Source organism: Anoplolepis gracilipes, chromosome 11 (genome assembly GCF_047496725.1).
Source record: "Anoplolepis gracilipes chromosome 11, ASM4749672v1, whole genome shotgun sequence".
Taxonomy (NCBI): Eukaryota; Metazoa; Arthropoda; class Insecta; order Hymenoptera; family Formicidae; genus Anoplolepis; species Anoplolepis gracilipes.
The window spans coordinates 5,487,900-5,502,104 of record NC_132980.1 but is presented as its reverse complement, the minus strand read 5'-3'; the positions used below and the strand labels follow the sequence as shown (position 1 = coordinate 5,502,104).

The 14,205-nt window shown below is 28.9% G+C and overlaps 2 protein-coding genes across 3 annotated transcripts in view; both read left to right on the top strand.

The window, feature by feature from the left end:
• The window catches only part of LOC140671481 (uncharacterized), an 85,571-nt gene that overhangs the window by 12,370 nt on the left and 58,996 nt on the right, over positions 1-14,205 (top strand). The window lies entirely within an intron of this gene.
• On the top strand, positions 7,351-13,375 carry LOC140671398 (uncharacterized). 2 transcript variants are annotated; one of them, XR_012047713.1, is made up of 3 exons: positions 7,351-12,535; positions 12,614-12,829; positions 12,920-13,375. XR_012047713.1 is itself a non-coding variant. In XM_072902642.1 (2 exons), the coding sequence occupies exons 1-2, from the start codon at positions 12,121-12,123 to the stop codon at positions 12,718-12,720; spliced, it is 522 nt and encodes a 173-aa protein (XP_072758743.1). In that variant the 5' UTR covers positions 7,351-12,120; the 3' UTR covers positions 12,721-13,375. The 2 variants fall into 2 exon arrangements, 1 of the variants encoding a protein (XP_072758743.1); XM_072902642.1 differs by having other exon boundaries at positions 12,614-13,375.

Below are 14,205 nucleotides of genomic sequence, written 5' to 3'. Positions count from 1 at the left end.
ATATTTGCGTAATAAAGGAGAAGAGATTGACGTGGTCGGTGAATTATCGATAACGATTAAGAAGCAAACTACGTATTAGGCAGTCATTTGTAGGATGCATAAAAAACTTTATTAATGAACTTCTAGAAACATTAGGTGAATTAATTTAGCTATATTATAAAGTATGTTTAGAAAGTTAATGTTTAAACTAAAATTTATTACATTTTATAAATATTATATAAAATTATTATTGAGCAAGACAACGGATAAATAATGAATATTTTTTATTTATATTCAGGCTGTGATATGATTGAATAGTTCAGTTTGAGAAACAATTAAAATCAACTACGAATGTAAAAAAGGAATATTTTTTTCTTTATTGTAGATGATAATATGTCTGATAAGATAAAAATTGATGGTAAGAAATGTTATGCAAAAGACCGGTTTATAATTATTTACATTATGCATTAAAAAAAATCACATTAAAAATTATTTTTAAAACATTTCACATCATCAAGGTATGTTGATGCAATTGTCGGTATTCTCGACTTATAATTTTTATTTACTCGTGAAAAAAATGCAAATAAAATTGCAAAATATAAATATGTGAAAAAAAATATTAAGATGTTTGAAGTTTTTTAATATTATATAAAAATATTACATATATGTAGGTATATATGTGTACAGAGTGTGCGATTTCATAAAAAACCTTTTTTGTATAGATAGAACGGATCAAACTGCAAAAGAATGTTACATCATTTTGCGATTTTTGCAATAATTATTTTTACTTTTACATAATTTTTGCAACAGTACTCACGTAAATTGATTGATCTCTTTAATTAATTTCTTTTTTTTTAATTAATTCAATAATTATTGCAAAAATCACAAAACGATTTAAAACATTTTTACTCTCAAATGTTGCCAATCTAAAAGGTTGGCAGAAGACGAAAAGATTTTTTGCTTAGTTTGATCAACTCAACATAATTTTATATACATACAACTATTAATTGGGCGATGAGAGCCATACGCGAATGTTAATGCATGAATTTATTTAAAAATTAATACTTATCGCGAAAATTGAACCGTGCACAGGGCACATATTTTACTTGGTATATTATACCAAGAAATAGATTCTCATTTTTGACAATTTTATAACCCTTCTTTTACCTCTCTAAGGAGATGTAAGCGAGAAAAAATAATTTTATATACTAAACATATTGTAAAATATTCATTTTTTATTTTTCTTATTCACGGTAAGCTATACTTTTATACATTAATAATAAGAGAAATTAATTGATATAAAGAAAATACATAGTTGTATTTAAGAAAAAAAGGACAAGCAGTTATATATATTTTCCTAAAGGCAACTATGTATTTTCTTTAGACTTCAAATAATTCTTAGCAATGTTTTGCGTTATGAAAAGTTATAAGAGTATAATGGTCACAAATTCAATAATTTATGAGATATTTTATACGTTATTTTGACATAATTTTATATGTGAACTATTAAATATAATATTTAAATTAATATTTAAAAGCGAGATTTTATAATATACAGAGTGTCCCAGACTTACCGTATCACTTGATAATGGTGTATTCCTGAGGCCATTTGGAGACGAAAATTTTAATACCAAAATGTCTAGGCTGCAATAGTTTTCAACTAGTAAGGGTTTAAAGTTGCCCAATTAGCATGACAACAAACCTTCGCGCGCTCAGGCACATCGCATATTGAAAGTGCTCCCACACTAAATTTAATTACCGGTATTGAAATATTGATAAATTATGTATTTAATTTACTGTTAAGTTATTGTTACATAGTAATATTACTACTATTATGTAGTAATTTATTGTTATTAAAATAATTTTATAAACTTATTTCTTTTATGTGCGGTTAATAAATTTGTTGCGCGTGGAATTACGAGGATTTTCTGTCATTGCAAGGATATTTTAATACCAAAATTTATTGCACAAAACATGTTTTTACTTTTAATATAAATTTTTAAAAGGATAAGATGGATAATTAAATATATTATTAATAGAATTGTGCTAACAATATAACGATATACGTACTTTTAATGAAACCAACATATACCGACGTCAAATCTTGATCGGTAACTTTCTGGTACTCTGGGAACAAATTCCATGGTGATGCAGATGATAGTAAAAATGAAGTAACCTTCCCAAGCAATGATAGAATATAGAAACTTTTTTCTGTCTTGTGGTTTCTCATTCTTTTGTAACGAGCGGAAATTTCTGCAAATATACATTAAAATAAATATGTTTTTGATTAAGGGGCTTAAAAGTCTGTCTTATGTAATTATGTATATACATAAAAAATATGTTTTTGATTAAGCAGTTTAAAAGTCTGTCTTATGTAACTGTGTATGTATATAAAAGGTAAATATGCATATTAGCGTTTTTCTTTTCATTAACATGGACATATGTTTTCATATGTTTTCAAGCTCATGACTGAGTCATAATTGTAAAAATATTAAAAATTAAAAAAGTGTATTAAATGCGATCATAAATTTGTCTAAACATGAAGTTTATATATATCAGTTGTATACATTTAAGTTGTGTTATGTATTTAATTTTCTGGCGCCTTTATTTATTGGCAGAAGTCGGTATCTTAATGATTAAATTTTTTCTGCAAAAGAAAATATTTATCTTTAGCTTATATAATAGTTTTTGAAGATATTGATTTTAAATTAGATACGGTTGCATAATTCAAAATGTTGGATTAAGAATGACAGATTTGAATGTATTAATTCTTGAAATATGTGTTTATTTGTACATATTTGATATATTGCATATATAAAGTTCTTGTAAACTTTAATATTTCTGTAAGTTTTTGAGAATGCCTTGATAGAAATATGTTTTCTATTAATCTATAAACTATAATAATATGATAATTGTAAATTTTTGTAAAAATTTGTATTTATTTGTTAAATTTGGTAAAGAAAAACAATAATAAAAGACAAAAATATTGTATATATTAAAATTAAAAACAAACAAATGTAAACAATTAAAAATTAGTTAAAAATGTAAAAAATTTTAAAATTTAGAAAAAATTAAAAAAGACAAAAAAAAGAGATGCAATATCAGACTACGAGCTACCACGCGGCATTCTGGATGTATTATTACACAATGTAATACAGCAGAACCGTTTAATTATTTTACTCACCTCTACGTCATTTCTAGTTCGCCATTTTGAATTTTGCAACAACAAATTTTGTCACAAATTTGAAATCAGCATTTTCAAAATATCATTCTTATTTAATATTGTATGTAACTAGTAATTGTTTTTTGCATCTTCTATAGGTTTAAAAATCACTTTTTTTGCAATGTTAGGTAAGTGTAACTTTGCAAACAATTTTGATCATTAAAGTATAATTTTTTAGCTTTAATTTACACTTTGGCTGATGTTCGCACAATATTTAGTTATTAAGTTATAAAAGAAAATGTTACCCCGAATCAGACTCGGGTTAAACTGTAAGATGGTTAAAGAAACGCACTGTCGGGAGTGGAATTTCATCCCCTTCTCGATAAAAATTGACCAAATTCATCTCATTTTTTAGAGTGAAATAATTAAAAATTCATTTTCTCAGAGTGAGTTGAATTAGGTTAATTTTTTCGGGATCGGAATGCACGGGATAAGATGCAGCAGCTCTTCCGCTCGCATGTTTGATTTATTACACGTAAATAAAAAAATGTATTAAAATTTTCTTTTATTGAATGTATATGATGTCAAAAAATCATTTTCTATTTCAGCAACTCTTTCTGTTAGTAATTTTTTAATGAACAACGAGCTAGAACTTTTCGAATATTACTCAGTTATGACTATGACAAAATATTAGGAAAAAATCCTCCTATCCATAAACATCTATATTTTCCCATGCCATATTATGCACTAAAATTATTGGTTTTATAAAAAAACAAATAATTGATTTAATATTAATCAGCACACACACACATGCACGCACGTACGACACGGCACGATAAAATATTTTTCCGTATCAATGCAAAATATCAGTATGTTTTACCTTTATTTCTAAATATATTGTCATAGATATAATCTGAACGCATATGTTTATATATCACAAATGAATATTTTATTCTATCACGTTCGATTGTATAATATAAATCCCAATCTTATATGAAATTTAATTTATATTATAAATAATGTGTAATATTAAAAACTTAATAAAGTACTTAATCTATTTACCTAAATGTCCATCACATATCGAAACTCAAAATTTTAAACTTAACCAGAAGCAAGTTGCTAAAGAGATAAAATAGTTGACAAATCCTGCAATAATGGAGAATATGTAAAATGAACAATATTTTAGAGAGTCTACTTTAAAATGAACGATAATTGGCACATTACATCTGTGTATTAAAAAATTTTTTATTAAAAATTTTTTATTAAAAACTTATAAAAATTTATATAAAGAATAACAGGAGTACAAACAAATCGGTTAAGTTTATACACTGAATTTACTGCATTATTACATAATTTGGCTATAGTGTACCGCTTGCAATACAGATGAAATAATAATTCCTTTTGATTAGCAGGTTCAGTAAGTGAATCATGTCATATATAAATATCATACTGCTGTATCTACGCAACATGAAACTATGTATGTTATTCAGCTCTGGCAATATACAATATACAAGGAATAATGTCAGCAAGAATACTCTAACGCCACTCAAGTACAAAATGTATTTTCTATCTAATAATTGATAAATTTTATTGATATAATCCATTATTTTTACCAAGGTTTCCATTAAATTGCTCAAGCAGATAAGAATATAAAATAGATCATAATGGTGATGATGCATAACGGTTAAACAATAGGATATTTTTTCGATTAATGGGTTAAAGTAAAGAACATATATAATTCCGTTTTTGAAAAAAATATATTCATTGTATTAAGAATTGTCATTAAGTTTGATATTTATAATTTTAGTATCGTTTAGACATGAACCTCGAACAATCAGATGATATGGTTCATATATTGAGTCTGCAACATTTCACTCTAAAAGGTATATATACATTTGAAAAAACATATTCAGCTTTTCCATTAATGCAATTGTCAGAGAACTTGTAGTCATCACCGAGAATACAATAAAGGTGAATGTAAATAACATCATTGCATGTCTCGTATGAAATAATGTAATTTTTATTGTCATTTTCATTATTGGAATGATTTTTGTTATCGATTTTATTAATAAACTTTTACAAACAGTGGACGAATTAATTTAGCGGTATTAAAATATGCTTAGAAAGTTTATGTTTAAGATAAGATTTATTACATTTCATAAATATTATGTATGTAAGATCTTTACTGAGCAAAATAATGACAAATATTAAAGATTTTTTTATCTATATTAAAGATATGATACGATTGAAGAAATTATTTTAAAAAACATTTAAAATTAAACACAAATGTTAAATATATTTATTTGGGTTTTTATTGTAGAGGATAATATGTCTGTTAAGATAGAAATCATAGTAAAATATTATGCAAAAGACCGGTTTACAGTTATTAACATTTTACTTCAAAGACGTCGCAATAATAATAATTTTTAAACATTATCATCAAGATATAAAAGCAATTGTCGATTTATAATTTTAATTCACTCTTAGAAAGAAGTGCAAATAAAATTGCAAGATATAGATATGTGAAGAACAAAAATGCTAAGATGTTTGAAGTTTTTCGTTTTTTGTAAAAACATGTGATGTGTGTATGTGAGTTTAACGTTTTAGGCTGATGTGGTCACGATTATTTGTATGTGATATATTTTTGTGTAGTCAGTGAATTATAAAAAATTAATAAAATGTATGATCGTGTAAAAAAATACGGAGCAAAAAAAAGAAAGCTTAAGATATTGGAATAACTTTGAATATTTGTCACAAAAAATTAAGATTATGAATGACAATTTAAATCAAAGAATAGAAGCGAATAACGGGAAAATAAATAACTTAAGCGCAGAAAACGGAGCGCAGAATAGAAAACAAATTCGGAATCTTCTTTTTAAACCAGAAGTTTTAAAGAAAATTCCGAATTTGTTTTCTATTCTATACGCTTAGGTTAATTATTTGCTCGTTATTCTGTTGTGTCGTTTTTATATAATAATTATATAGTTTCTTATCAGTAACTAATTTCAGATTCTGTACATCTTTTTTGTACAATAACTACGCGAAAAGCGTTACATATTGATTGGGATTCTAGATAGTTTTATTGTTCAGTTACTAAGCAAAAGCCAATATAATTACTCAATAACCAACCAAAAACTGTATTAAATTTCTACAAAAAAAGTTAATATTTAAATTATTATTTAAATTAGACTTATTACATTTCGTAAATATTATGTAAGATCTTTATTGGACAAAACAACAGGTAAATAATGAAGATAGTTTAAAATCTATATTTAAGATATGATACGATTAAAGAGTTTATTTTGAAAAACAATTAAAATCAAATATAAATGTAAAAAAATTATTTCTTCCTTTATTATATATAATATGTCTGTTAAGATAGAAATTGATAGTAAAATATTATGCAAAAAAGAAAAACCGGTTTGTAGTTACTTACGAATAAAAAAATCACGTTAACAATTATTTTTAAAACATTTTCATCAAGGTATGTTGATGTAGTTGTCAATATATTCTCGACTTATAATTTTTATTTACTTGTAAAAAATGCAAATAAAATTGTAAAATATAAATATCTGAAAAATAGAAATATTAAGATATTCAAAGTGTTTTAGTTTTTTATAAAAGCATTATATGTATGTATACATATAAGTATGAATGTGCGATAATTCATAAAAAATCTTTCGTGTACAGATAGGACGGATCAAACTGCAAAAAATTCTGTGCCTTTTTGCGATTTATGAAATAATTTTTTACTTTTACTTTACTTTTGCAACAATACTAAATTACTAAACATCTTGTGAAATATTTATTTTTCAATTCTTTTATTCTCGGTTATGTCACCTATACTTTATACACAAAATAATAAAAGGAATTAATTGATATAAAGAAAATACATAATTGTATTTGAAAAGAAAAAAACCAGCAGTTATGTATTTTTTCCTAAAGACAACTATGTATTTTCTTTATATCAATCGATTCCTTGCAATCTTTTGTGTTATAAAAAGTTATATGAGTATAATTACCAAAAATTCAGTAGTTTATGAAATATTTTATACCTTATTTTGACATAATTTTAAACGTAAACTATTAAATATAATATTTAAATTATTATTTAAAAGCGAGATTTTATATTTTATAAATCAATTCATATATTTGATATTTAATATTAATAATCAAATATTTTTTTATAAAATATGTGTTTATTATATGTATATATACACAGAGTTGCTCACGTAACTAATACAAAAGAATTATTACATATTCTAGAAACATGTCAAAGTCATGTATAATATAAATCCCTTTTTTTCATGTCTTTTATTAAAATATTGAAGCTAATCATATCAACTTCATGAAAATGGTCATGATTCATGTTTGTCAGACATCAAGATGTATCGACGATGAATTGCCACATATTATCGGGAATATGTAGAGTGCCGTTTTTGAAAAAATGTATTTGTTGTATTCGACAAAATCGTCACTATACTCGACATCTTCAATTTCGTTATTATTTGAACATGAACCTTGAACAATCAGATGAGTTAATTCGTATCCTTTCTTATATTCAGTCTGCAACGTTTCGTTCCAAAAGCTATATACATCTGAGAAAACATATTCAGTACTTCCAGTAGTGCAATTGCGAAAGAACTTAGTAGAATCACCGAGATTACAATAAAGCTGAATGCAAGTAACATTGTTGCTTGTTTTGTATGGAACAATGTAATTTTTATTGTCATTTCCATAATTGGAATAATTTTCGTGATCGACCGTTGTAAAGTTTGCTCGTAGCTCTCTTCGCATTTGAATATGTTTCTCCTGATATTTCACATAATGCACGGATCATTATCTTTACTATCGTTACTTCTCGAATTAATATAGGGCACATCTTGAGCATTTTCATAATAATCCATAATGTAATTTTTACGCAAATTGTATCGATTAAAAATCGTCTTGTTTTCATTTTTAGCTGAATTCCCATGAAGCCCGTTTCTCACTCTTAAATTATTGTCTTGCTTGTAATAAATTGTAAAATTCCGCATAGGCTTTGTAGATGAAACGAAGAACACCAGAAGTGCACAAAACCAAAGCTTTTACCGCACATTGTCAATAATGTGTGAAATTAATTTGGTTTTTTTGGCGACAATTTTTTAATATAATATTTGATGGCTGCAATAATAAATTGCGGAAATGAAAATACGCATCTGCGATAATTTGATTGTGATATCGCTATTTATTCGAAAAACAACTGCTGGCGAATGTGCAACGAGAAAAACTTACAAGAAACAAACATATTCGCACTATTCATAGGAAGAGATTGCTGTGGTCGACGAGTTGTCGATGTTGATAAAAAAGCTGTCTGCTAAAAAATCGTATATACATATACAGAATGCTTAAAAAATTTTATTAATAAACTTCTATAAATAATAAGCAAATTAATTTAGAGAAATTAATTATAAAATATGCTTAGAAAGTTAACGTTTAAATTAAGATTTATTACATTTTATGAATACCATGTAAGATCTCTGTTAAGCAAGACAACGAATAAATACTGAAGATTTTTTATCTCGATTAAAGATATAATACAATTGAAAAGTTTATTTTGAAAAACAATTAAACTTAAATACAAATGTAAAAGAATTATTTTTTTCTTTATTGTGGATGATATTACATGTCTGTTAAGATAGAAATTGATAGTGAAGTATTATGCAAAAAACCATTTTATAATTGTAGGTAATGTAAGTAGAACGACCAAACTAGCCAATAATATCTTTATTTAATATTAAGACGACGTTTCGACCATTTGGTTGTGGTCCTTTTCAAGTTTAACTACAATGAATAACAAATTAATTATAAATTGAACCAGGACGGTAAACGCAGTAAATCAATCAAAAAACCAAACAAATTTAGTACATACATTCGAGTGAACAAAGATGTATATCAATGTGTTGTACAAGTAGCAGTTAATTAAACATTTCGTTATTGTAGATATTAATTTGACGAACCAACAAGTGACGGAACACGTCTTGTCGAAACTAATGTCGAAACTAAACTGTCGATTTTGTAAAAAACATTTTAGACAACCTTTATAATCTTGTCATAAATATTATGTAGATTTTCTGTGCCTTTTTGTAAGTTTATTGTGTTGTTGTTAAACTTCTTGATAAAAAACATTTCCGCTATTTCTCTCTTTTTTATAAATTTCTCGCTATGTAAAATCTCTGGGCTATTCCACTCAAAGTCATGTTCGAATTCCGATCTATGCTTACTAATTACGGATTGACACGAAGGATGCAATTTAATATTTTTACAATATTCGTTAAGCCTTGTGCGCAAATGTCTCTTTGTTCGGCCTATGTAAAACGCATCACAATCCTTACAACTAATTTTATATATGACATTAGTTCTATTATCAATATTTAACATATCTTTGCCATGTCTAATCAATGTGTTAAGCTTATTTGTTATTATCGACGCTACACTCAAACCCGTGTCTTGTATTGATCGGCGTAAACATGAACTAAAATCTTTAACAAAAGGTAGCAACATAAAAAAGTTTTTTGGTTGTAATTTATCGATAGATTCGTCAGTGTTAGTGGTTTTACGATTCTTCAAAACATATATCCTTTTTTATGTGCCGTTCAACAAATTTTTCCGGGAAACAATTATTACGTAATGTTTTACGAACTATATTTATATTCTCTTTGTGGAACCTGACATCTGAGAGTAGTAAGGCGTGATCAACAAGATTGTATATAGTATTTATTTTGTACTTTGTTGGGTGGTTAGAGTGGAAGTTAATGTATCTTCCCGACCATGTAGGCTTCCTAAACCAATTGGTTATAAGTGTGTTGTCGACACGCATAATCGTTGTATTTAAAAAACTAATGGAATTGTTCTATTTCAACGGTAAATTTCAATCGGGGGTGAAAATTATTAAAGGTCTCCATTATTTCGTCTAAGCCTATGCGCGGAACTACTGCGAAGATATCGTCTACATATCGATAATAGGTGGTGACGTTAAAACTTAGAGAATGCAAACAATGTGACTCTAGGTCATCCATGACTATGTCGGCCAAAATCGGGGATAAGGGAGAACTTGGACTTCCAAAAATCTGTTCATAAAAAAGGCCATTAAAACTAAAACTGGTCGAGTCTAAAATCAGTTCAATTATATGCAAAAATTGCGGGAGAGTAAAGTTCGTGACGGAAGTAAAGTCATTCCACCGTTTTTTGATGACACTCAAAACTAAATCTTTAGGGATATTCGTAAATAAAGAACTCACGTCCAATGAGATCATCAAATCCTTGTTATCGATAATTGTATCTTTGATCTTAGCAGAAAAGGACCAACCGTCTTTAATGTGTGAGGCTGGCTTTTTAATTGATCTATGTAATATGTCATGTATGTACGCGGTTTCGTCTAATGATGAAACAATAACTCTTAAAGGAAAACCTGATTTATGGATCTTTGGTAGACCGTAACAACGAGGTAGATTACCGTTAGTGCACCTAAAATGTTTGTACGTTTTTTCATCAATTAATTCATTAACCCGCCATGATTTTAATGTGTATTTATCTTATTCGTAAGTGATTTAATTGGATCTTTATTTATCTTTTTGTAGGTAGATTTATCATTCAACAACAATTCCATTTTTTGCAAATAATCCGTCCTATTCATTACCAAGGTGGCCTGACTCTTGTCAGCCTTGGTGACTAAAATGTCTTTATTGTCAAATAAAAACTTTTTAGAACGTGAAAAAGCACCAAGAATATGCTTGTCGACATAACTCATATGTTTTTTCGAACTCAAGAATCTCTGGAGTGTATTGGCAACCGAAATTCTCGTTGTTTCTAACAAATCAGTGGGAATCTTATCTGAACAGGACTCAAAATTCTTGACAACATCTAATACTACTTTGACTCGATCATTACTGCGTAACGAATTTATGGGTAACGCAAAATTATCGCCCAAGCTTAGAAGCATGGATACATTGTCGGGAATCGTCTTACCACTAATGTTCACAAGCCATTTAGATGTGTACATTTGAAAAAGGATCTTCTTTGAAATTATGTTTTAGTTTTAAATTGTTAATCTTTTTAATCGAATTATTCTTTGTTTTAAGGTCAAAAGATAAGATTCTTTGTTTATTAAGTTCGAAAAAGTTAGACAACGTCATGTGGTAAACAGTCAAAAAGTCCTTTCTCAATATCAACAATCTTTTTTGAAAGATATTTTAAATTAATGTTTACGTCTTCTATCTCAAAATTTAACAACGTATGTTGGTTTGTCAATATAAACTTATAAAACTTACGATTAATACTAATACTATGGAAAGTGATGTTAGTCTTGAGGTTCTTAATATGTGTAGGTATAAAGTCTAGTCTTCTGCAGCGCAGTAAAAAGTCAACTGTTGTTTGGCCGTGCAGATCTTCTTTTTGCACGAGATCCAAGACTTTAATAAAAATGTGCTGTGTTCGTCAAACGTGTCTGAAACAAATCGAAAAAAATCTTCTGTCCGGGAAGGCTCCATAATTAGGTCCAAGAGCAATTCCAAATTTCAAATTATTAAATTCAAATCGCTAGTAATCAATTAATAGTAGGTAATGTAAGTAGAACGCCAAACTAGCCAATAATATCTTTATTTAATATTAAGACGACGTTTCGACCAATTGATTGTGGTCTATTTTATAATTGTTTACATTATGCATCAAAGAAATCACATTAACAATTGTTTTTTGAAACACTTTCAAAAAGGTATAAATGCAAATGTCGACTCATAATTTTAATTTACTAGAAATAAAATGCAAATAAAATTGCAAGATATATTTATGTAATTCTTCGTCTCCTTCGTTCATTTGTTTAAAAGTCTTTTAAAGAATTGTTATTTGTTTCGATTGTCGTGCGTTTCACGTAACGCAGAGAGATAGCAAGAGAAGCCCAGTGTACACGTTTCTTGAAATATATCGCAAGAAGTGTGAAAATGGAGTTTACTGCAGAGGAATACACGGAAATGATTATCGCGTATGGAGCAGCCGGACGAAACGCTCGTGCCGCTGCTCGACTTTACGCGGAACAATTTCCCGGACGAGACTCACATCCAGCATTTAATACTATTTTACGCTGTGTACAACGCACCAGAGAAACTGGATTTGTCGGACTATCGATAAATCAAAGATATGCTGGTAGAGTTATACAACATCAAGTTCATGAAGAGGAAAGAGTCCTACGAGCGTTTGAGGAAGATCCTGGGCTCAGTGTATGCCGTGCGGCTGAAATACTTCATCTCCCGAGATGCATGGTGCACCGTGTTCTACAACGAAATGGATTGCATCATTACCAGCGAGTACAACAACTTTTACCGGGAGATTACGAACAGCGCGTCCATTTTTGCGAAGGTAATTTTATTATTTTCATTTAATATTTTTGCGTTATTTTTAATAAATATTATTATAATCAACGAAACGAATACGCAGGATTTCTCGCGCAGTGTCGGCGGAATAATTTATTCTCTGACCGTATAATTTATTCTCTGACCGTGGACGGACGAAGCAACTTTTACCCCGAATGGTATCTTCAATAGCCATAATTATTTATTATGGCACGAAGAAAACCCGCACGCCGTACGAGAGCGCGCGTTTCAATATCGCTGGGCGATTAACGTATGGGCAGGAATAATAGCGGACCGAATCGTAAGTAGATTTATTTATTGTTAGTAAGAGCTAGTAAGAAATTTTATTTGACAACTTATTAACAAATTATTTTCTTTCGTCGATTTTCAGATCGATCCCTATTTTTTACCGCCGCGTTTAAATGGAGCGATATATGCTCATTTTTTACAAAATGAGTTACCAAGACTCCTGGAAGAAATTTCTCTGCACATGCGACAAGAGATAATTCTCCAGCATGACGGCGCTCCTGCTCACTTTTCGCGTCAAGCACGCGAATATTTAAATACGCATTATGCGGACCGATGGATTGGTCGAGGTGGTCCAATTTTTTGGCCGGCGCGATCGCCAGACCTAAATGTGTTAGATTATTTTCTTTGGGGTCATATCAAAGACTTAATCGAACACAGGCGTGGTACTACGGAAGCTGAAGTACGAGAAGCAATTCTCGCACCTTTCGATAGCATCACACCAGAGGTGACGTATCGCGCAACGCGTAACATTGTTCAAAGAGCCGAATTTTGTTTACAACAAGGAAGGCACTTTGAACAGTTATTGAATTAAATTATGATAGTGGATTAGACCTATTGGGGATACCACTTTAAAAAAAATGCGCCATGCTCTCTACCGCAAGGTGGTGTGGAAATGATAGCCAATAATAATTATTTGATAGCCTATTTTATAATAATATTTTATATTTTTTATTTAAATTATTTTATATTTTTTATTTAAATTATTTTATATTTTCTATTTAAATAATTTTATATTTTCTATTAAAATATTTATCAGAATATTTTATTTGATTAATATTTCGACGAAAAAAAGGAGACGGGATAGAAAACGAGTATTATTATTTGTAGAGACATTTTAACAACGCTTCTCGTCTATGCCCCTGGTAACCGCGAGCCGCGAAGCAATGGCGCCTATATTTACGCCGCGCTCGCTTAGCGACCAGCCTAGCGGTGGGCCGTCTTTCTCGCCATCTTTTTTGCGGCGAGCTGATACTCGCGCCGGATTTGCCGATCTTTGTAAATTAATTTCTTAATAATTATTCCGGAAATCGCAAAATGGTACAGGATTTTTCTGTTCCATTTAACCCGCTCTATCTGCATCCGAAAAGTGATACGGTCATTCTGAGACATCCTGTATATATATACAGCGTGTCCTCCACCTAAAAGTGATAATTAAACTACGGGATGTCGCTATTACGCTGTTTTTCTGAACATTCGCTCAATGTTCCCTTTTTGGTAAGAGAATTAAGTAACTCTATTATCTGGGAAGGGCCAAGTGTGATCTGGGGACTGGTTATGAGTGAAGAGAGAGCGAATTAAATAGTTTTAATTGACATATAGAAAATGTATATACATATATATATTTAATTTTAATTTACAAGTTATCAA